This window comes from Rhinatrema bivittatum, chromosome 14, assembly GCF_901001135.1.
Source record: "Rhinatrema bivittatum chromosome 14, aRhiBiv1.1, whole genome shotgun sequence".
Classification (NCBI taxonomy): Eukaryota; Metazoa; Chordata; class Amphibia; order Gymnophiona; family Rhinatrematidae; genus Rhinatrema; species Rhinatrema bivittatum.
This window is the reverse complement of record NC_042628.1, coordinates 71,303,309-71,327,010: the sequence shown is the minus strand read 5'-3', so window position 1 is coordinate 71,327,010 and position 23,702 is coordinate 71,303,309. Positions and strand designations below refer to the sequence as shown.

General features: G+C 45.0%; 1 protein-coding gene across 3 annotated transcripts in view; it reads left to right on the top strand.

The window, feature by feature from the left end:
* Window positions 1-23,702, top strand: part of USF2 (upstream transcription factor 2, c-fos interacting) — a 157,166-nt gene that overhangs the window by 95,941 nt on the left and 37,523 nt on the right. For 2 of the 3 annotated variants that reach the window (XM_029576385.1, XM_029576386.1), the window contains exons 6-8: window positions 4,891-4,978; window positions 6,211-6,269; window positions 6,607-6,701. In XM_029576385.1, the coding sequence (XP_029432245.1) occupies window positions 4,891-4,978; window positions 6,211-6,269; window positions 6,607-6,701 (242 nt within the window). Of the gene's footprint in view, window positions 1-4,890; window positions 4,979-6,210; window positions 6,270-6,606; window positions 6,702-6,898; window positions 7,050-23,702 lie in introns of all 3 variants that reach the window. The other variant, XR_003852586.1, reaches the window with a different exon arrangement.

Here is a 23,702-nt window from a genome sequence, read left to right as displayed (position 1 = left end):
TAAGTCAACTCAATTAATAGCAGGTAATGGACTTCTCCTCCAAGAACTTATCCAATCCTTTTTTAAACGCAGCTATACTAACTGCACTAACCACATCCTCTGGCAACAAATTCCAGAGTTTAATTGTGCGTTGAGTAAAAAAGAACTTTCTCCGATTAGTTTTAAATGTGCCCCATGCTAACTTCATGAAGTGCCCCCTAGTCTTTCTACTATTCGAAAGAGTAAATAACCGATTCACATCTACCCGTTCTAGACCTCTCATGATTTTAAACACCTTTATCATATCCCCCCTCAGTCGTCTCTTCTCCAAGCTGAAAAGTCCTAACCTCTTTAGTCTTTCCTCATAGGGGAGTTGTTCCATTCCCCTTATCATTATGGTAGCCCTTCTCTGTACCTTCTCCATCGCAATTATATCTTTTTTGAGATGCGACGACCAGAATTGTACACAGTATTCAAGGTGCGGTCTCACCATGGAGCGATACAGAGGCATTATGACATTTTCCGTTTTATTCACCATTCCCTTTCTAATAATTTCCAACATTCTGTTTGCTTTTTTGACTGCCGCAGCACACTAAACCGATTTCAGTGTGTTATCCACTATGACACCTAGATCTCTTTCTTGGGTTGTAGCACCTAATATGTCCAGTTAGAGCACCAGAGGTGTTACAGGTAAGAAAATCTCTTAAATTGGGTAAATCTCCAGGCCTCGATGACTTTTCTAGTACATATTATAAGAAGAATGCCCATATTTTAGTGGCTCAGTTATCTGAGTTTTTAAATTATATATGGGATAGGGGATCTATCTCGAGGGCCTCCAATGTGGTGGGCATATTGGTCCTGGTAAAACCTGGCCGGGATCCAACTTTGTGGATCCTATCGGCCAATTTTGCTAATTCATTTGGACCTTAAGATTTTGGTGGGGGTCTTGACAGAATGATTGAACCAGGTTATACCAGAATTGGTTCATACTGAGCCATGACAGCGGTAGCACGAGGTTCAGAATTGATAGCATTGAGTCCAATAGGAGTTAGATTCACAAATTGCATAAATTGATAACAGATGGTTTGAATCCATTTGGCATTTGTAGCAGCTTGGACACCAGTTGTCAGCCAAGAAGCAAAGATCATTTCAGTTTGACTAAACAATTTAAATTCATCAGGTACATCAGTTGGGGTAGAAAGATAAGCAGAGCGATGGGCGCGAGTTGAAAAAACAGAAGGTGAAAATACAGAAAGGGGAGAAATAAACACAGGAGCAGACAAGATCACCATAGCAACGTGCCACGCCATCAAAATGGAAGGAACTGATAAACAGAAATACCACACTGCCAGAAAACATCCAGAAGAGGTTGTGAACCAAACTCTATAGATAGCGTGATAGGTAGTGTTACAAGAAGAAATACCCAAAAAAGGTCCAGTGCCATTTTGTGAAAAACAAAAAGAGAAATGAGTAGGAGCAGTATGAAACAGAGGGCCAGAAAATGGTGGCCAAGAACTAATGTGAGAAGCAAAATGAGGGAAACATAGAAACATAGAAATGACGGCAGAAGAAGACCAAATGGCCCATCCAGTCTGCCCAGCAAGCTTCCCTCATTTTTTCTCTCATACTTATCTGTTTCTCTTAGCTCTTGGTTCTAATTCCCTTCCACCCCCGCCATTAATGTAGAGAGCGGTGATGGAGCTGCATCCAAGTGAAATATCTAGCTTGATTAGTTAGAGGTAGTAGGGGTAGTAACCGCTGCAATAAGCAAGCTACACCCATGCTTATTTGTTTTTACCCAGATTATGTTATACAGCCCTTATTGGTTGTTTATCTTCTCCCCTGCCGTTGAAGCAGGGAGCTATGCTGGATATGCGTGAGGTATCAGTTTTTTTCTTCTCCCCTGCCGTTGAAGCAGGGAGCTATGCTGGATATGCGTGAGGTATCAGTTTTTTTCTTCTCCCCTGCCGTTGAAGCAGAGAGCTATGCTGGATATGCATCGAAAGTGAAGTATCAGGCACATTTGGTTTGGGGTAGTAACCGCCGTAACAAGCCAGCTACTCCCCGCTTTGTGAGTGTGAATCCTTTTTTCTTCTCCCCTGCCGTTGAAGTTATGCTGGATATGCGTGAAGTATCAGTTTTTCTTCTCCCCTGCCGTTTAAGCAGAGAGCTCTGCTGGATGTGTGAAGTAACAGTTTTTCTTCTCCCCTGCTGTTGAAGCAGAGAACTATGCTGGATATGCATTGAAAGTGAAGTATAAGAATGGAGTGATCAAGCTAGTTGAAAGGCATCAGGAATAGAGGAAGGTGGAGGTAGTAATTTGGATATTTGGTTTGGGGTAGTAACCGCCGTAACAAGCCAGCTACTCCCCTCTTTGTGAGTGCAAATCCTTTTTTCCACATTTCCTCTTGCTGTTGAAGCTTAGAGTGATGTTGGAGTCACAGTAAGCATGTGTATGTTTATTGAATAAGGGTATTGTCTCCAGGCAGTAGCCATCATTCTGGCGAGTCACCTACTCTTCATTGGCGGCCTCTTGACTTTATGGATCCACAGTGTTTATCCCACGCCCCTTTGAAGTCCTTCACAGTTCTGGTCTTCACCACTTCCTCCGGAAGGGCATTCCAGGCATCCACCACCCTCTCCGTGAAGAAATACTTCCTGACATTGGTTCTGAATCTTCCTCCCTGGAGCTTCAAATCGTGACCCCTGGTTCTGCTGATTTTTTTCTTATGGTAAAGGTTTGTCGTTGCCTTTGGATCATTAAAACCTTTCAAGTATCTGAAAGTCTGTATCATATCACCTCTGCTCCTCCTTTCCTCCAGGGTGTACATATTTAGATTCTTCAGTCTCTCCTCGTACGTCATGCGATGAAGATCCTCCACCTAAGGAGAAATACAAAGTGTAGGTGAAGAAGCTGAATCACAAATGGTTCATTTTTCTCGCTGACGACAAGAATAAGAAAGATAAGTAATCTGTCGGAGTAAATGCTGAGGACAAGGAGGGGAAGTCTCATTAAGAACAGATGCATTCCATAAAGAAATCAGAAGAGAAGGGGAAGACCCAAATTTGGTATGTTGGTTAGGATTAGAAACAAGGGGAATGGAATATGGAGGGCCAGCAGTGTGATTACCATAAAAACAAGTTGTAGAAGAAGAAATAAGAGAAGAGACTTGTGCTGGAGTACCAGCAATAGGGCAGGCAAGAGTATGATAGAAACAGGAAGCATTTGAAGGGGATAATGGTATAGTAAGAATAAAACCTGCCACCTGAGTAGTATGAAAATGCTGAGAACAAGCAATACAAGGAGTGTTGGGATATGATGCAATAGATTGTTTATACATTAACTGCTACATACCCAGAGGGATCTTTAAAGATTTTCTAGAAAGCTCTGGAAAATGTTTGTCTTGTCACTAATAAGATAACATTGCCTCTATAAGTGACTAGTGAACTGCTGTTTTTCAGAGAACATCTGTCACAAGTAAGCAACTTTGCTGACTTGCCACCCAAGATTTTAACCTCTGTGGTTATGTTGCGCTCAGGGGTGGATCCTTGTCCTGGGACAGTGAAGGAAGGTCTCCTGAAAGGGAACAGGAGGTAACTGCCCCCAGGGGGCAGAGCACTGGAGGAGACAGAGGCTGTGAAGAGCTTCACCACTGGAAGCCCGAGGTCCCCCCGGGAGGAGCCCGTAGGGACCTGGGCCGCTTGGACTTAGGTGGGCCTCGCAGGGTCTCCTGAGAGAATGAAAGTCCGGCGTGCCCACGGACTCAGGGGGAGCGCGATCGGGTTCGAAGTTGGAGGCTGGTTGGAACAAGGAGAACCAGAACAGAGTTGGTGATGACAAGGCAAGGAACAGAGCCAGAATCTGGAGACAAGGTCAGGCAGGCAAAGGTCAAGATCCAGAGGTCAGTCCGAGGAATGGTCAGTAAAGCAGGGGTCAGGTACCGGAGGTCAGACGAGGTCAAAGGCAGGCTGAGGTCTTCAGGCGGCAGGTAGGCAGGTCAGGAGCAAGCTGAGGTCAGTACCAGTAAGACAGTCCGAGGGTACTACCTGGGTAGACAGACAGATGACACAGGAACAAGCAGGACGCAGGACCTAGGATGCAGGAACAAATCAGGAACAGAAGGATCCTGGAACGAGACTAGGAACAGGCAAGAGCAGGAACAAACGCAGAAGCAATCTTAGAACAAACTGACCCAATTGCCAAGACAAGGAAGCATAGGCAGGAACTTCCTTATCGAGGGATCAATCAGGGTGTGCCGCAGAGCTAAGACCCGCCCCTGGCCCTATATGAGTCCAGGCGGTCCACACACGCAGGTGCATGGCCATCATGGCAGAGGACGCTAAGCCTCGGCATGAGGCCTGGCGCACAGTGGAAGGCCCGGCAACCGCCGCTGCGGGATGCCGGGGCCTGGCAGGGCTGGCAACTACTGCGAGGGAGGTCGTCCCGGGACTCGCTGTGGAACCATGAAGGTGAGCATGCCCATGCGCGGGACGGCCGCTGGCGGGGCGCGTAACAGGTTATGATGATGATGAAAGATTTCAGGAACAGGACCATGCTAAATTTCGGAATCTCTCCTAGGTGCATTTTCCCAGCTCCCTTATTAAAAACACGTTTTCCTAAAATCATGATCAGAAAACCATTACAAGCCCTGCTAGTGTATAATAATGCTTCTGAGGCACTAAACCTTGATTGTAAAGCCCCCCCCACCCCCCCCGTCCTCTATTATATTTAGCATTTTAAAGTGTATTTTTTGTCTGATTTATTATGTATATAAATATTTGTGAATTGTTTTGAGCAACGTGTGTTGTAAAGGCGGTATATAAACATGTTTAAATAAATAAAATGTGCTCAATATAAATCACGGTCTGCCTTTTGTAATGAGAGAATTTACTGAAGCCCTTTCCTCATAGGACAGTTCTATGTAATGATGACGCCTCAAGATGTGCTGCCTGCTGGGACACAGAGAACCATCGCTCCTCGGACTCACCCTTACTCTCCGTATGTAGCGACTTACATGCAAAATAACCGAACACCGTATAGTCTATGTAGTTCATTGTATCACTGCCTTGGAATCACTCAAAAGGGAAGCAGTTAGGGACCTTTTATAGTGATTAGCTTAGTGGCAAGTGTATGTCAATGGAGAAGAAACCCCATGACAAGGAGCAGTAATAAGAAACTGGAAGGGATAGATTCAAACTAACCTAAGTAGTTTTTCACAGACAAGGGTGTTGAATGTATGAAAGAGGTTCTGGGGGCAAAAAATGGTATTGGAACTCAAAGTAGCATGGGATAAGCACAGATTTCAGCAACACATAGCTTGCACAGTGCATGCAACAAAATAGTTTGATTGCTGACACCAGTAGCCATGCCGTTAACAAAATACTCATTACCCAAGCTGTGCTGCATCTTTTTAAGATCCTCCTCTGGTGCTGTCACTGTGTAAAACTCACTTTATGCCCAATACATGTGATTTCCAGCTCCTAATTCTTCTTTTACTAAGTAAAACACACATGGAGCTTTGGAACTGGTGTTATTACACAACAGATGGCTGTAGAGAGGGCAGTTTTCATAAGCCATTTACGCAGATAAATTGGCTATCTGAGCATTGATCACCCTTTTTGCAGGTGAAAGTTCATGTATAGATCAATAAGGCATGCAAAAAAGTAGGTAGACTCAGAGGCAGTGAGCATAGTTTGCATTTTCAAAACTACATGTGATGTTTTGCAGGAAAAAAAAATACCTGCAGAAAAAGTAAGTGCAAATTTGTGCAGGTATTTTTTTCCCCTTGGCAGTTTTCAAAAGGAAACTATGCTTGTGTTTTCATTTTTGAGCCCTGGTGCAAAGTCCATGGGTAAAAGAACCCACAGAGTTTGCAACTATGTAGGCTATTTTGAAAATCCCCCCCTATTTAATGACTCCACTTAAAGACATCACCTTAGCTTTCCATTCGATCATCACAGTGCAAACAGAGGGTGTAAAAATTCTGTTGTCTCCATTAAACTGAGGCAGCTGTGAGCAGAGACATAGATCAGGCAAACACAGCTTCATGTATAAGCAGAGGCTCTTACTCGAGGAACACTGGAAGGGAAAGGTTGATTAATGTCTCACTTTTCTTCTTGATTTTCTGAGCATGCGCATGTAACCCCTAAAATAGGGTAGCATTAAATTTTTCATTACTGAGGGTTGTACCACCAGTTAAGTCTCTCATCTTTCTCATATCATAAAATTAGGAAAATGGATGGAAATAGAACTCCACGTGATGAGAGAAGAAGAGCACAACACAATGAAGGTATGTGTATGAAGCTTTCAGTTTTGGAATAGCAGAGGGTGCTGCAAGGCAGCCATGAGGTGCATTGGTAGAGCTCTGTGGGGCAGGGTCTGCGTGCTGCAAAATTCATTGACCGAATGGTAAAGGGAGGTATATCCGTGCTGGAATAACAGGAGGTATGCATGACAGGATCAATGTGGAGAAGCTTATATGGGACATGCTTGAAGATTGGTTGTCTGTAGTAAGTGCTTTTTATTTTACCACTTTAGCCCTAGCGTTTTATAAACTATGACACCAATCATAAAGGCATATAAAGAGGGTGTTTTAAAAATTTCTTTTATTTTCCTTAATTATGTAGTGGAGCGACGAAGACGAGACAAAATCAATAACTGGATAGTCCAACTGTCTAAAATCATTCCAGATTGCAATACAGACAACAGCAAGACAGGAGCGGTAAGGCACTGTGGGCGTGAGGGGCTTGGTTAGCTCTGAGTTTTGTGACTGACCAAACATTGTATTGCAGCTGCTACACAACACTTTAACTGGGGAGGTATCTTCTTTTTAAATCTACTGAAATCGTTTTGTACAATAACATGAAATTTAAAACCACAAGTTCTCTGGAAATGTAAATGAGTGTTATATATCACTAGAGAGCTCAAATTCTACATCGACAAGAAGGCATGAATTAGCCATTATGCGTGGGATGACATCATCCAATGGTGCCAACATAGACCCAGCTGTCAGAGCTCAGTACAGACTTACTGAGCATGTGGAGGAGTTCCTGAACCAGCACGCTACCTTGTGAGTCTCTCAGTCTTTCTTCGTCCCAGTCTCATAATAACTTTTTCCTGTTTTTTGGGGGGTCTAGTGCCCCTATTTGTCTTGTTGTTTTAAAGATATTTTCTGCTGATGCCTTGGCAGTCCCTCAAATAGAAATTGTATTCTGCAGTGAAGATGTCAAAGAATACAGAGAAGCCCAAAGCCAAGAAGCCTAGCTTTAGTGGTTTTAAGACCTGTATCAGTGGAAACCCAATGTTTATCACAGCTATCCACGCCATCTGCTATCACTACTTGAGCCTGGACCACGAATCCTAGGGATGTGCATTCATTTGAAATGAAATAGGAAATGTCAACGACCATTCCCTGTACGTACTCGGATCAGTCCAGATTCCTGGGTTCATTTCCCCCTGCCAGCACATGGAGACAGAGAAAAAGCTTCGCTGACACTGTATTATAACCAACAGTGCCCCCTGAAGTTCCTCGGTATTTCTCTGTCTCCAGCAGATAGCAGAGGGTGTGAATCCTGCAGTTTTGATAACTTTTTTTCAGCTAAGTTTTTTTTTCTTTTGAGCCTTCCTCTCGGGGAGGGGTTTGTAAATGGTATTTTATTGAATCAACTGTCAACATGGTAACATCACCATGTGTATACATGAAAATAAACTCTACACATTCAGAAACAGTCTGATGACCATGATTGCTTCATTTTCAGCAATTAACGTTATGGGCAATACAAAGACTACATAAGATTACATAATGTGTACCTCTATCAGATTCTATCTGCGCTGGGGATCACCTAGTTGATGGCAACATTCGGTCTTGCGTGTCTTATGTTAGGATGTCGCCGTCCATTGTAAATAGGGGTTCCATACCTGTGAAAATCTAGGGAGCGTATTGTTTTTATGGGCTGTCAGTTTGTATAACTTGCACATCTTATCTAGCTTTGAGAGGACCGTAGTAAGTGGGGGCGCTGTGGGCATTTTCCAAGTAGCTGCTATTACACATCTAGTTCCCAGGATAACTTGATTAACCAATATCCCCTCACTTTTGGAGCAGTCAACTGGCACATTCACTAATGCCCTTTCAGGAGTTATGGGGCGGATTTTAAGAGCCCTGCTCGCCGGTGAGCCTATTTTACATAGGCTCACCGGCGCGCGCAGACCCCGGGACTCGCGTAAGTCCCGGGGTTCTCCCAGGGGGGCGTGTCAGGGGCGTGTCGGGGGGCGGGCCCGAACCGCGCGGCGTTTAGGGGGCGAGCCGGGAGCGTTTCGGGGGCGGACCCGGAGGCGTGGTTACGGCCCGGGGCGGCCCGGGGGCGTGGCCGCGCCCTCCGGATCCGCCCCCAGGTCGCGTCCCGGTGCGCAGGAGGCCCGCTGACGCGCGGGGATTTACGCCTCCCTCTGGGAGGCGTAAATCCCCCGACAAAGGTAAGGGGGGGCTTAGACAGGGCTGGGTGGGTGGGTTAGGTAGGGGAAGGGAGGGGAAGGTGAGGGGAGGGCAAAAGGAAGTTCCCTCCAAGGCCGCTCCGATTTCGGAGCGGCCTTGGAGGGAACGGGGGTAGGCTGCGCGGCTCGGCGCGCGCCGGCTATACAGAATTGATAGCCTTGCGCGCGCCGATCCAGGATTTTAGTGGATACGCGCGGCTCCGCGCGTATCTACTAAAATCCAGCGTACTTTTGCTTGCGCCTGATGCGCCAGCAAAAGTAGGCCTATTCACATAGTTTGGAAATCTACCCCTATCTGTATAGTGAGATGGGTGACTTGCTGGATAAGAAGAGCTTCCTCGGTCCATAATCTCCTAATACTGGGGCATTCCCACCACATATGAATATATGACCCCTTTTGGCCACAACCCTTCCAACATAAGTCATCTCTGCTAAGGCGGGCCTTATGGAGCCTAGAGGGGGTGAGGTGCCATCGGAATAATACCTTACAGCTGTTTTCCCATAGTAGGCAGAAATTGAACTTCGTTTAGTATTAACAAATATCTGATCCCATTCCTCCTCCGTCAGTATTCTGCCCAGGTCCCGTTCCCAAGCTGAAATGAAAGCTGATTTCTGACCGGGATCTTTCTGGAGAAGACTCTAAATCTTAGAAAGATCCCCTTTGAACTGGACAGCCCACCCCTCAGTTTATGTCTATACATAACACTGCTCGCTATCAATTTCCTTTCCTTTCTCAGTTACTTGTAAACCGACATGATGTGTCCTACGAATGCCGGTATAAAAAAGTTTTTAAATAAATAAATACCCTAGGTGGCTTCCTTTTCCAAATAAATGCAAAAAGCCGATTCTGCCAGCTTTTCAAAACAGCAGTGGGTATGTGTATCGGCAAAGATTGAAAAAGGTAGTTAAATTTTGGAAGAACATTCATTTTTATGGATGCTGCTATTCCTGTCCATGCTAATGAAAATTTAGCCCAATTGTCCAGGTCCCTGAAGACCTTGGAGACCAAGGGGGTATAGTTCAAGCTGAATAGGTCTTCTAAATGGTTACTGATAAAAAAAAATGCCTACATAACTTTATTTTCTGGGCGGCCCATTTAAAGGGATACCGCTGCTTCAGAGGTGCTAATTGATCTGCTGGGACCGCTATATTGAGGACCTCAGACTTGTCAAGATTAAGGCGGAATCCGGATACAGAACTGAACTCGGTTAGCAGCTCCACAACTCCGGCTAGGGATTTTTGTGGCTGGGACAGGGTAAACAGGATGTCATCTGCGAAAAGTGACATCTTGTAATCAGTTCCCCCTACCTCTATGCCTGTGATTGAGGTCTGGCTTCTAATCTTAATGGCTAATGGCTCTAAAAAAAAAAAAAAAAAAAAGTGCAAATAGTAGCGGGGATAATGGGCATCCTTGTCTAGTCCCTCTCTGAATTGGGGACTCGTATAGCTTATATAGCCAATTCAGAAACAGGGGACTAAAATTCATACGCTCTAGGGTTGTAAATAAGTATGGCCAATGGACCATGACGAATGCTTTCTCCGCGTCCACAGAGAGCAGCACCACAGGAATCTGTTGCTGTTTTGCCCATAAGATGAGATCTAATATCTTTCGTACATTGTCTGCCGCCTTTCTACCTGGAATGAAGCCTGCCTGATCGGGGGTGTATCAATTTTACCATTACTCTGTTCAAACGATTGGCTAAGATTTTGGTCAGAATTTTCAGATCAATGTTGATCAATGATATGGGTCTGTAAGAACCGCACTCCAAGGGGTCTTTGCACGGCTTCGCCAGTATAGTGAACCCGGTTACATAAGAGGGATTCCCTGACAAAGATCATTAAACATCTCAATTAGATGTGGGGCCAAGTGATTAGCAAACTTCTTATAAAAGTGACCTGTAAATCCGTCGAGCCCCCCAGGACTTTATTGATTTTAAGCTCTTTTATCACCTGCATAATTTCCACCTGGGATATTTCTTTTTCAAAGAACTGCCTTTCCTCATCTGATATTTGGGGGAACACCACCTGAGTCAAGTATGACACAATCCTTTCCTTCTGTATGCTGGATTCCACCCTATACAGATCCCCATAAAATTGTTGAAATCTTCGCTGGATTTCATTAGGAGAGGACAGCAGTGAACCATCTGCAGCTCGTATCCTCGTGGGTTATCTGCTGTTTCAGCTTGCGGGCCAAAAGCTGACTGGCCTTATTGCCCCATTCAAAGTGCTCTTGCTTCACCTGCAATAATTGCAATGAGATAGCGTCTAAATGTAATGCACTAAGTGCTTGCCGGGCCCTCTGCAGTTTTAGATATACAGATTGGGACTGGGATCTTTTGTGAAGGGCTTCTAAATGGATAATCTCAGCAGTTATTAGGGTTTTACGAGCTAATTTCTCCTTTTTCTTATAAGAAGCTTGTGCTATAAATTCCCCCCTGAGGACCGCCTTCAAACACTCCCAATACATAGGCCGATACAGTTAGCTGGCATTTGGATGCGCGTTTTGGACCCGCTAACTTTACCCCTTATTCAGTAAGGGGTAATAGCGCGTCCAAAACTCGCGTCCAACCCCCCCGAACCTAATAGCGCCCGCAACATGCAAATGCATGTTGATGGCCCTATTAGGTATTCCCGCGCGATTCAGAAAGCAAAATGTGCAGCCAACCCAAAGGTAGGCGCTAATTTTTCCGGGCACTGGGAAAGTGCACAGAAAAGCAGTAAAAACTGCTTTTCTGTGCACCCTCTGACTTAATATCATGGTGATATTAAGTCAGAGGTCCCGAAAGTTTAAAAAAAGTAAGAAAATTTAAAACATTTAAATGGACCCACAGCTGGTGGGTCGAAAACCGGACACTCAATTTTGCCAGCGTCCGGTTTCTGAACCCATGGCTGTCAGTGGGCTCGAGAACCGACGCCGGCAAAATTTAGCATCGGCTGTCAAACCCGCTGACAACCGCCGCTTCCATCAAAAAAAGAGGCGCTAGGGACGCTGTAGTGTCCCTAGCGCCTCTTTTTACCAACGGGCCTAATTTTAATAAATTAAAATACTGAATCGCGCGCACAGGAGAGGTGGCTTGCCCGCTCTCCCGCGTTTTTACTGTATCGGCCCAATTGTGATTTATTTGGCATCTGATCCCCATTGTGCTGCTTGTAGTCCTCTGTTGTCTCTGGCACTGCTAAACAAAATGGTTCATCGTGTAGCAAGGTATCATTTAGCTTCCAATATCGCTTCCAGGGGGTCAATTCCCTTAGGTTGTAAACCTATCCACGTGGAAGCATGGTCTGTCCATGTAATTTGGCCTATATCTACCTCTTCGACCCTCGAGCTCAGAGTTTTATCCACTAAAAAAAAATCTATCCTGGAATAGGAGTCATGGGGATGCGAGTAGTACGTGTAGTTCCCCTGTGTGGGATTTCTATGCCTCCATGTATCCAACAAATCTTTTCCCTGAATGAAATTTTTAAGATATTTGTGACTAGATTTTGCTACCAGGCCCTCCCCGAGGAATTATCTAACAGAGGTTGTAGCGTTAAATTGAAGTCACCCGCTATGATTAGGTGCCCCCTCCCCAATTCCATACAAAAATGTCTGGTGGTCCGTATTTGGGGCATAGATGTTAAGTAAAGAGTACACCTCACTTGCTATTTCCAGTTGCAAAATTTGGAAGTGCCCTAAGGGGTCCTCAAGGGAACTTAAAACATGCACTGTAAATCTTTATGAATCAGTATTCCCACTCCAGCATAGCGTGCTGCCTTAGAGGCCACCACGAAATATTGACGGGTGAATAGTGGCCATTAGAGTAACTGCCCATAGCAGCATTTCAGATGAGTTTCTTGTAGCAAAATGATAGCCGCTTCCGAGCTTTGGGCTTCGGACCTGAGTAGTTGCCGTTTCATAGGCTGTTTAGTCCCTTTACGATAAGGGATAGTATTTTAATCGACGTCATCCTGCCCATTACATTGTGGTGAGTGCACACTTGCCCACACTGATTCCCACTCCTCGTATTCATTATTTAATACCGTTCCTGCCCCTCCGCCAAACTGCCCCAAAATAGATAGTGCCACTTCTAGTGAGGTGCAGACACCTTTGGAAATGAAGCTACTTCCCATCACTTCCATAGAATATGTAGAGCCAACATGCATGCTGACCATTAATACTCTTTCCCTCCCCCCCCCCCCCCCCTTCGTGGCTGTGCCTGCTGCTATTCTCCCATAGCAGATCTGCTAGTGCAGATGGAGGCGGGGACATTCGTGGAACATGCCCCAGCACTCCCCGAGCTGCTCTGGTAATGTATAACCAACCTTGGGACCCAACAATCATTGGGCCTTCTCCAGTTCCACCTCGGGTGCTCCGTCCTCCCCATCAGAGCCATTTTATTGGCTCAGCAGGAAACTGCAAGAGGGGGGCTTCCCAGTCTTTTGCATAGAGTGTCACATGTATGATTTTTTACCCACTGGTGAGAAGTTGTACATGTGCATGCGATGCAAAGAGCTCCTGGCTGTCAGAGAACGAGTTCGATCTCTGGAGGCTAGAGTGGCAGACAGAGAGGTATAAAGATGAGACCTTCAGGGACATAGTAGTCAAGTCCCAACTTCAGACTGGCAGCCCTGGTGCTGCCTTGGAGGAAGAAGGTCTCATGATGGGAGAGCACCAACCAGGTGCAGCAGGAAAGGATCCTGTAGCAAGGACCTGTCTCCAGGTGATGCATTGTCCTTTCGCACTGAGGATATCTCCCCAAGGCCTACTGCCCAGGAGGGGAAGGGTTAGGTCGGCCGTCATAGTTGGTGATTCAGTTATTAGGAATGTAGATAGCTGGGTGGCTGGTGGGCGTGAGGATCGCCTAGTAACATGCCTACCTGGTGCGAAGGTGGCGGACCACTCGCGTCACCTAGATAGGATTTTAGACAGTGCTGGGGAGGAGCCGGCTGTCGTGGTACATGTGGGCACCACGACATAGGAAAATGTGGGAGGGAGGTTCTGGAAGCGAAATTTAGGCTCTTAGGTAGAAAGCTTAAATCCAGAACCTCCAGCGTAGCATTCTCTGAAATGCTCCCTGTTCCACGCACAGGTCACCAGAGGCAGGCAGAGCTCCGGAGTCTCAATGCGTGGATGAGACGATGGTGCAAGGAAGAGGGATTTAGTTTTGTTAGGATACTAATGATGCATTAGAAATAGGGCATCCAGACAGTGAGGTTCCAATAATTAGAAAAATAGTCCAAGCGCCTGTAACTAAAAACTCACCTGAGCTAAAAAATTCTAACTTATCCCTATCAATTAAAAAGCAGAATGAAAATACAAACAAAAAACAAACTTTGAAATGTTTGTATGCTAATGCCAGAAGTCTAAGAAGTAAGATGGGGGAATTAGAATGTATAGCAGTGAATGATGACATAGACTTAACTGGCATCTCAGAGACATGGTGGAAAGAGGATAACCAATGGGACAGTGCTATACCGGGATACAAATTATATTGCAGTGACAGAGAGGAGCACCCGGGAGGAGGTGTGGTGCTTTATGTCTGGGATGGCATAGAGTCCAACAGGATAAACATCCTGCATGAGACTAAATACAAAATTGAATCTTTATGGGTAGAAATCCCTTGTGTGTCAGGGAAGACTATAGTGATAGGGGTATACTACCGTCCACCTGGTCAAGATGGTGAGACGGACAGTGAAATGCTAAGAGAAATTAGGGAAGCTAACCAAATTGGTAGTGCAGTAATAATGGGAAACTTCAATTACCCCAATATTGACTAGGTAAATGTATCATCGGGACACGCTAGAGAGATAACGTTCCTAGATGGAATAAATGATAGCTTTATGGAGCAATTGGTTCAGGAACCGACGAGAGAGGGAGCAAATATAGATCTAATTCTCAGTGGAGCACAGGACTTGGTGAGAGAGGTAACGGTGGTGGGGCCGCTTGGCAATAGTGATCATAATATGATCAAATTTGATCTAATGACTGGAAGAGGAACAGTGTGCCAAATCCAAGGCTCTCGTGCTAAACTTTCAAAAGGGAAACTTTGATAAAATGAGAAAAATTGTTAGAAAAAAACTGAAATGAGCAGCTACAAAAGTAAAAAAAATGTTCAAGAGGCGTGGTCATTGTTAAAAAAAATACCATTCTAGAAGCACAGTCCAGATGTATTCCAAACATTAAGAAAGGTGGAAAGAAGGCGAAACGATTACCGGCAAGGTTAAAAGGGGAGGTGAAAGAAGCTATTTTAGCCAAAAGATCTTCATTCAAAAATTGGAAGAAGGATCCAACAGAAGAAAATAGGATAAAGCATAAACGTTGGCAAGTTAAATGTAAGACATTGATAAGACAGGCTGAGAGAATTTGAAAAGAAGTTGGCTATAGAGGCAAAAGCTCACAGTAAAAACTTTTAAAAATATATCCGAAGCAGAAAGCCTGTGAGGGAGTCAGTTGGACCGTTAGATGATCGAGGGGTTAAAGGGGCACTTAGAGAAGATAAGGCCATCGCAGAAAGATTAAATGATTTCTTTGCTTCGGTGTTTACTGAAGAGGATGTTGGGGAGGTACCCGTAATGGAGAAGGTTTTCATGGGTAATGATTCAGATGGACTGAATCAAATCACGGAGAACCTAGAAGATGTGGTAGGCCTGATTGACAAACTGAAGAATAGTAAATCACCTGGACTGGATGGTATACACCCCAGAGTTCTGAAGGAACTAAAAAATGAAATTTCAGACCTATTAGTAAAAATTTGTAACCTATCATTAAAATCATCCATTGTACCTGAAGACTGGAGGATAGCAAATGTAACCCCAATATTTAAAAAGGGCTCCAGAGGCGATCCGGGAAACTACAAACCGGTTAGCCTGACTTCAGTGCCAGGAAAAATAGTGGAAAGTGTTCTAAACATCAAAATCACAGAACATATAGAAAGACATGGTTTAATGGAACAAAGTCAGCATGGCTTTACCCAGGGCAAATCTTGCCTCACAAATCTTCACTTTTTTGAAGGAGTTAATAAACATGTGGATAAAGGTGAACCAGTAGATGTAGTATACTTGGATTTTCAGAAGGCATTTGACAAAGTTCCTCATGAGAGGCTTCTAGGAAAAGTAAAAAGTCATGGGATAGGTGGCGATGTCCTTTCGTGGATTGCAAACTGGTTAAAAGACAGGAAACAGAGAGTAGGATTAAATGGACAATTTTCTCAGTGGAAGGGAGTGGACAGTGGAGTGCCTCAGGGATCTGTATTGGGACCCTTACTTTTCAATATATTTATAAATGATCCGGAAAGAAATACGACGAGTGAGATAATCAAATTTGCAGATGACACAAAATTGTTCAGAGTAGTTAAATCACAAGCAGATTGTGATAAATTGCAGGAAGACCTTGTGAGACTGGAAAATTGGGCATCCAAATGGCAGATGAAATTTAATGTGGATAAGTGCAAGGTGATGCATATAGGGAAAAATAACCCATGCTATAATTACACAATGTTGGGTCCATATTAGGTGCTACAACCCAAGAAAGAGATCTAGGTGTCATAGTGGATAACACATTGAAATCGTCGGTTCAGTGTGCTGCGGCAGTCAAAGCAAACAGAATGTTGGGAATTATTAGAAAGGGAATGGTGAATAAAACGGAAAATGTCATAATGCCTCTGTATCGCTCCATGGTGAGTCCGCACCTTGAATACTGTGTACAATTCTGGTCGCCGCATCTCAAAAAAGATATAATTGCGATGGAGAAGGTACAGAGAGGGGTTACCAAAATGATAAGGGGAATGGAACAACTCCCCTATGAGGAAAGACTAAAGAGGTTAGGACTTTTCAGCTTGGAGAAGAGATGACTGAGGGGGGATATGATGGAGGTGTTTAAAATCATGAGAGGTCTAGAACGGGTAGATGTGAATTGGTTATTTACTCTTTCAGATAGTAGAAGGACTAGGGGACACTCCATGAAGTTAGCATGGGGCACATTTAAAACTAATCGGAGAAAGTTCTTTTTTAATCAACGCACAATTAAACTCTGGAATTTGTTGCCAGAGGATGTGGTTAGTGCAGTTAGTGTAGCTGTGTTTAAAAAAGGATTGGATAAGTTCTTGGAGGAGAAGTCCATTACCTGCTATTAAGTTCACTTAGAGAATAGCCACTGCCATTAGTAATGGTAACATGGAATAGACTTAAGTTTTTGGGTACTTGCCAGGTTCTTGTGGCCTGGATTGGCCACTGTTGGAAACAGGATGCTGGGCTTGAATGGACCCTTGGTCTGACCCAGTATGGCATTTTCTTATGTTCTTATGTTCTTAATCGTTGCTGTACAGTCGGGAAAACTCCTCGGTTTCAGAATTCCGCGGAACCTCAGATTATTTCTCCTGCTCCGATTTTCCAGGTCTTCAATTTTAGCTTGAAGTTCCCCATTATCACTGGTGATTTGAGTATAATTTTTTTGTAGAGTCTCAATTTTTACTGCTTGTGCATCCAGCCTTGTGTCGCAGTCATCCACTCTCTCCTCCCAATCTCTGACATTTCCTCTCTCATATCCGACATTGTGAATAGTAGTTCTTGTTTGTTATCCTTCATTTCTTTTCTCAAATCGCTGAACCAGTGCCTGAACTTGTCCCTGGTTGGCAGTTCAGTGAGGCTCGCCGCAGTTCCGCTGAAGTCGCCATCTACCTCCATCTCGTTCATACCCAAGGGCGAGGTTTCACGGTCTCCCATATGCCCATCGTCATTGCCTGTGTTTTTGGAATACAAGAATTGTTTGAAATTTGGGCCTTTTTTCTTCTGTGCCATTCTGGGTCGTTTGCCCACCGAGGGGGAAGTCCGGCTGTAGGTCTATAAAGCTTTTTTTGTGCGCAATTTCTGAATTTGTGGTTCAGGGGTTGCCGGAGCTCGGATTCAAGTGTCCATCTTGTTCGGCAGTGCTAGCGCCCCCCCGGGGGTTTTCTTTGGTGTTTTAGAACCCTTGTGGTTTCTGCCCTGTCCGATTGAGGCGGCCGAGCCGAGGGTTGGTACTCTTTTGTGTGCTTGGGCTGTGCGCCCATGAGGTGTAAATCTGGTTGTCCAGATCCCTCCCTTCATGAGGCCACTGAGACGGCTGCAGGCTCTTTTTATACTATTTTTTTACTCTATTTTTTAGACTACCTTTTATTGTGTTTGCCTATATTTCAGGGCAGATTTTTTTGTCAGTAAAGCTAATTAAAAAAAAAAAAGTGTTTGTACTAGAGCACAGCTTTACAGGCGGGCGACTTCCTCCTTTTAGGTAGGAGCTTTTTCTGGGGCTCTGGCAGCTTTTTGGGGGATCCTTTCTGCTGTCGCGGTGAGTACCTTTTTTAGTTGGGGAAAGGATTTTATCTTTACTTATGGCTCGCAGCAGGGCATACCATTCGTGCGGCACAGATACTTCCCGTCTTAATAGGTCCGGCCTGTGCGTGGACTGTGCCAATGGTGGGGAGGGCTTGTCTGTTGCTCCTTCTCCCGCTAAGCAGCTCCGAGTTTCGGTAGCGTTAGGGCCGACTGCAACTTCTTTTCCTACTTTTTACCTCACTTGGCCGGCATGGGAAATGTGGCCATTTTGGATTTTGCTGTAGCAGTTCCCGCATTGTCAGGGGGGTGGGTGGGGGAGGGTCTTCCATGTTCCCAACCGGTCCGTTCCAGGTTGGGAAACGGGCTGGAAGGGGAGGAAAGATCTGGGCTGCCTGTTTTTCAACCAGACCTTGCTGGTTTTGGTGCAGGGAAGGCTGTTTTCCACAGACTTTGTTTTGTTACTTCATGATGCTTATTTGGCCAGACAGAAGGCAGCTTGGGGAGCGCCACAGACTCCGCCAGTCCAGCCCACTGAGGGACCTTTGGGGGGGCGCCAGGAGGTCTGCTATGCCCGGTAGTAGGGTTTCCTCAGTGCAGGGCTCGATTCTTCGCCCGTAGGGTGATGCGGCTGGGGCTGTTGAACCGGAGGACTCTAGCGTAGCTCCTGGGGGTACTGGTTCGGGGTCTGGCCAAGGACAACTGGTGATTCCGGTTATTCCGGCTACCAAGGATGCGGGTCAAGGGGGATGACCCTGTCTTTTTTTATTCATGAGGCGAAGGATCCTAAGGTAGTCTGCCTTTTCAAAAGGGAAGAGCTTGAGGGTTTGCTTCCCTTAGCTTTCCAGGTCCTTGGGGTGAAGATGCCTTAGGAGGACCAGGTTCTGGAGGGAGAAGATCCAGTCCTGGATGGCATACAAGTTCCTCCGACTTCTTTCCCATGCCACAAGTCGGTTAGGAAGCGAGTGGAAGCAGCGTGGGGGACTTCTGATTCGGTTGGAAGGTTGGCAGAGCCATAGGAAAACTTTACCCTCTACCGGAACAGGATTTCGAATTTTTTTCTCTCCCGAAGGTAGACGCAGCGGTTTCAGCTGTGACTAAGCGGACCACGATTCCGGTGGTTGGTTCAGCCGTGTTAAAAGATGTACAAGATCGTAAGATGGAGTTGCACCTTAAAAGGATTTTTAAGGTGGTGTCCCTGGGTTTGCATGTAGAGGTTTGTTCCAGTTTCTTGCAGCATGCTTGTCTTCGATGGGTACAGCAGCTTCAAGGTAATTTGTCACAGTTAGGTGTGGAAGCGGCCATGGCTGAGCGGGTGGAAGCAGCTACGGCTTACGGTGCAGATGCCCTCTATGATTTGGTGCATACCTCCTCCAGGGTGATGATAGCAGTGGTTACTCGAAGGTTGCTCTGGCTCTGCAATTGGGCGGCGGATGTTTCCTCTAAAGCACAACTGGCATTCTTACCTTTTAAAGGTAAGTTCTTATTTGGCAAGGTTCTAGAGCAGTTGATGTCTCTTGGAGACAATAAAATCCCCAGGTTACCCGAGGATAAGCCTAAGCCTAAGAGATTTTTTCAATCAAGGTCTCGTTTTCGGTCCGACAGAAAATCGTGGCCTACATGGGGTACGCTGGGGCTGCAGAGACAATATTTTTCGCATGGGCAGGCTTGGGGACAATTCTTTTGTGGAGCCAGAAGGTCCAGAGGATCCTCTGATGGCTCCTCGGCAGGATTCAAGTCTGCCCAGTGATGCCAGGCTGGCCCATTCCATCGTACCTACTAGGGGAGGTCGCTTACGGCAGTTTTATGACAAGTGGGCCAAGATCACTCAGGACAAGTGGGTTCTCAGTGTGGTAAGAAACGGCTACGTTTTAGAATTTGCTAGTCCCATGCGAGAACGATTTCTAATTTTCCCTTGCAGCTATCTGGACAAGCGGTCGGTGGTTCAAGTGACTCTAGATCGGTTATGTCGTTTAGGTGCAGTGGTACCGGTTCCCCAGGCGGAGTTCCATCAGGGGAGATCTCCCTTTCTGGGGACCAGAAAATAAATGAGTGACACGTTTTGGCCGATACTCGATTTAAAGAAGGTCAATGCAAAGCTCAAGGTGCCATGCTTCAGGATGGAGACCCTCAGGTTGGTCATAGCGGCTGTGTGGAAAGGAGAATTCCTGGCTTCCTTGGATCTCATGGAGGCTTATCTACATATTCCCATTCATCAGGACTTTCAGCGTTTTCTCTGCTTCATGATTCTGGGACATTTTCAGTTTCAGGCCCTTCCGTTTGGTCTCACCAAGGTGATGGTGGTGGTGGCAGCTTTCCTTCGAAAAGGAAGGTATTCTGGTGCACCATATTTAGACGATTGGTTGATCAGAGCCAAGTCAGAGTTTCTGTGCTGTAAATCAGTTCATCGAGTTCTCGAAGTCCTCCAGTCTCCAATTGGGGCATAAAGACTGTTTTTTAAAACAATTGACCTAAAAGCAAAGAGCCGTTCAGAAGTGACGTAATCTAACTGAATTGGGTGTGACTCAGACCTTGAGGAAGGTAATCAGCAGGAGAGCCATTGTGGTCCCGTGCACACGCTAGAGTGATTTCTCTTGGTGGAAGTGTATATTGCATTGAGGCTAAGTATTTCTGCTTATTGCTTAGAAGTTGTGTAGAAAGCTTCTGTTCTTAATTCCTGTCTGTGTTTTAATTTTATTTATAGTGTGTGTTTCAGTTCTTTATAGTAAGATATTATTGTAGTAAGTTAATTGTGCTGTTTGCTGCATAAGTTGAAAAAACAAAAAAAAAACCCCACCCCCCCAAACAAAATCGCTCTCCAGCTTGTAAACTGTTTAAGTCTCTCTGTTTTGGAATTAGCTGGCACAAATAAGCTGTTCAAACTAAAAATTGGGGCATAAAGACTGTTTTTTAAAACAATTGACCTAAAAGCAAAGAGAGCCATCCAGAAGTGCCCTGCTCTACCCAGCTTGTCCCAGGCTTAACTGTTTGACTCCCACCCACCCCTGGGGCTTGTTTTCTAATAAAGTCTGCCTAACTTACCATTGGCAGCGAGATAAATTAGTACATTGGTAACAGCCAAGGAAATACAAATCACAAATTACCAAGATGAGGACTATCCAATGTAACTGCTGTGGAGCCTTTATTCTGAGGGAAAGCATCTGGAAACTTAGAGCTTGCCCAATTTGTGCACAACTCTCTTCCTTGAAAAAGGAGCTGACTGAGATTAAAGATCAATTAGCTTCAATTAAAAGTAATACACCCACATTGCATTACTCAGAAAATAATTCCCCAACATCACAAAAAAACCAGGAGTCAAGAAAAGGAGATTCATTAGGCTCAGGCAGGACACACAGTCACCCATTCTTGCAGATGGGCAGCCAACAGGTATACCCCCCCACTCAAACAGGTCATTAAGAAGTTCTTTAAAATCCAGGAATACAGTGGGCTCAGGTAGAATTAGACCTGTGATGAGGAGACACACAATGTACCAAATGCAAAAAGAACAACAAGCCTTCTCTATATTAAAAACTGAAGAAGTTCTTGAGAAAAACATTGAAGTGTTACCAGAAATGAGAGAAACACAATGCATGCAGTATTTCAAGATCCATAACCAAAAGAAAAATCTAATTCATATGAATAACTCTGTCAACAGTGGCACAACTACAAAAAGAGAGAGTGAAATGAATAGCAAATCTCAACTAATATCTTATAAGGAGTCCAGGAAAAGCAATAACCTTAAAGAGAGTACCTGGAAGGCTATGACCACAAATGCTCATAGTTTGGGAAATAAAATCCCAGATCTGCAGGCCCTAATAGCTGAGGCAGAATTGGACATTGTTGCTATCACAGAGACATGGTTCACAGAATCTCATGATTGGGATACAACAATACCAGGCTATAACTTGTTAAGGAAGGACAGAGAGGATAGAAAAGGGGGAGGTGTGGCTCTTTATGTCAGAAACAACATCCAAGCATCTGAGCTACAAGGAAGTTGGGGTAAAGAAGAAGCTCTATGGCTCGACCTAAAAAAAGATGATGGAGCGTCCATTTATATTGGAGTGGTTTACAGGCCTCCAAACCAAAAGGAAGAGCTGGACAGAGACCTGGTTGAAGACATCCATAAGATAGGTAAGAAGGGAGAAGTGGTGATCGTGGGTGACTTTAATATGCCAGATGTAGACTGGAAAATCCCATCTGCAGAAACTAAAAATAGCAGAGCGATAGTGGATGCCATGCAAGTATCTTTGTTCAAACAAATGGTGTTGGAACCCACCAGAGAAGGAGCTATACTCGACTTAGTGCTCACTAATGCAGATAATGTCTCGGATGTCCAGGTGGGCGCCCACCTCAGCAGCAGTGATCATCAAACGGTATGGTTTAATATCATTAAAAGAATAGGGAAAAGAACCACAAAGACCCGAGTTTTACAGTTCAAAAACACAGACTTTGAGGAAATGGGGAAGTACCTGGAGGAAGAACTTAAAGGATGGGAGAACGAGAGAGATGTGGATCAGCAGTGGACCAATCTAAAAGGAGCAATCACCGAGGCAACTGCTCTATATGTTAGAAATGTAAAGAAAAGCAAAAGAAAACTGAAACCTATCTGGTTCTCAAAGGAGGTGGCTGACAAAATTAAAGCTAAAAGAACAGCATTCAAGACATATAAAAGATCCCAAAGGGAGGAACACAAAGAAGAATATTTGTATCAACTGAGGGAGACGAAGAAATTAATCAAGTTGGCAAAAAGTCAAGCGGAAGAGAGGATTGCCAAGGAGATAAAAAATGGTGACAAAACATTTTTCAGATACATCAGCGAAAAGAGAAAGGTCCAAAGTGGTATAGTGAAATTGAAAGGTGGTAATGATCAATGTGTGGAGGGAGACGAAGAAATGGCAGAAATATTAAACGAATACTTCAGCTCTGTGTTCACAAAAGAAGTCCCTGGAGAAGGACCATCTCTACACAACAAGAAACTGGAGGGAAGTGGAATAGATGAAAATCCTTTTACAGTAGAAAATGTGTGGGAAGAGCTAAAGAACCTGAAAGTGGACAAAGCCATGGGGCCTGATGGGATTCATCCAAGGATATTGAGGGAGCTCAGAGATGTTCTGGCAGCTCCGCTGTGTGACCTGTTCAATAGATCCCTAGAAACGGGAGTGGTGCCGAGTGATTGGAGAAGAGCGGTGGTGGTCCCGCTTCACAAGAGTGGGAACAGGGAGGAGGCTGGCAACTACAGACCGGTTAGCCTCACTTCGGTGGTGGGAAAAGTAATGGAGTCACTGCTGAAAGAGAGAATAGTGAACTATCTACAGTCCGGAGAATTGATGGACCAGAGGCAACATGGATTCACCAGGGGAAGATCCTGTCAGGCAAATCTGATTGACTTTTTTGACTGGGTAACCAAGGAATTGGATCAAGGAAGAGCGCTCGATATCATATACTTGGATTTCAGCAAAGCTTTTGACACGGTTCCGCACAGGAGACTGGTGAATAAAACGAGAAGCTTAGGAGTGAGTGCCGAGGTGGTGACCTGGATTGCAAATTGGTTGACTGAGAGAAGACAATGTGTGATGGTAAATGGAACCTTCTCTGAAGAGAGAGCGGTTTTAAGTGGTGTACCGCAAGGATCGGTGTTGGGACCTGTCCTGTTCAATATCTTTGTGAGCGACATTGCGGACAGGATAGAAGGCAAGGTTTGTCTTTTTGCAGATGACACTAAGATCTGCAACAGAGTGGACACGCCGGAAGGAGTGGAGAGAATGAGACGGGATCTAAGGAAACTGGAAGAGTGGTCGAAGATATGGCAGCTGAGATTCAATGCCAAGAAGTGCAAAGTCATGCATATGGGGAGTGGAAATCCGAATGAACTGTATTCGATGGGGGGGGGGGGAAAGGCTGACGTGCACGGAGCAGGAGAGGGACCTTGGGGTGGTAGTGTCTAATG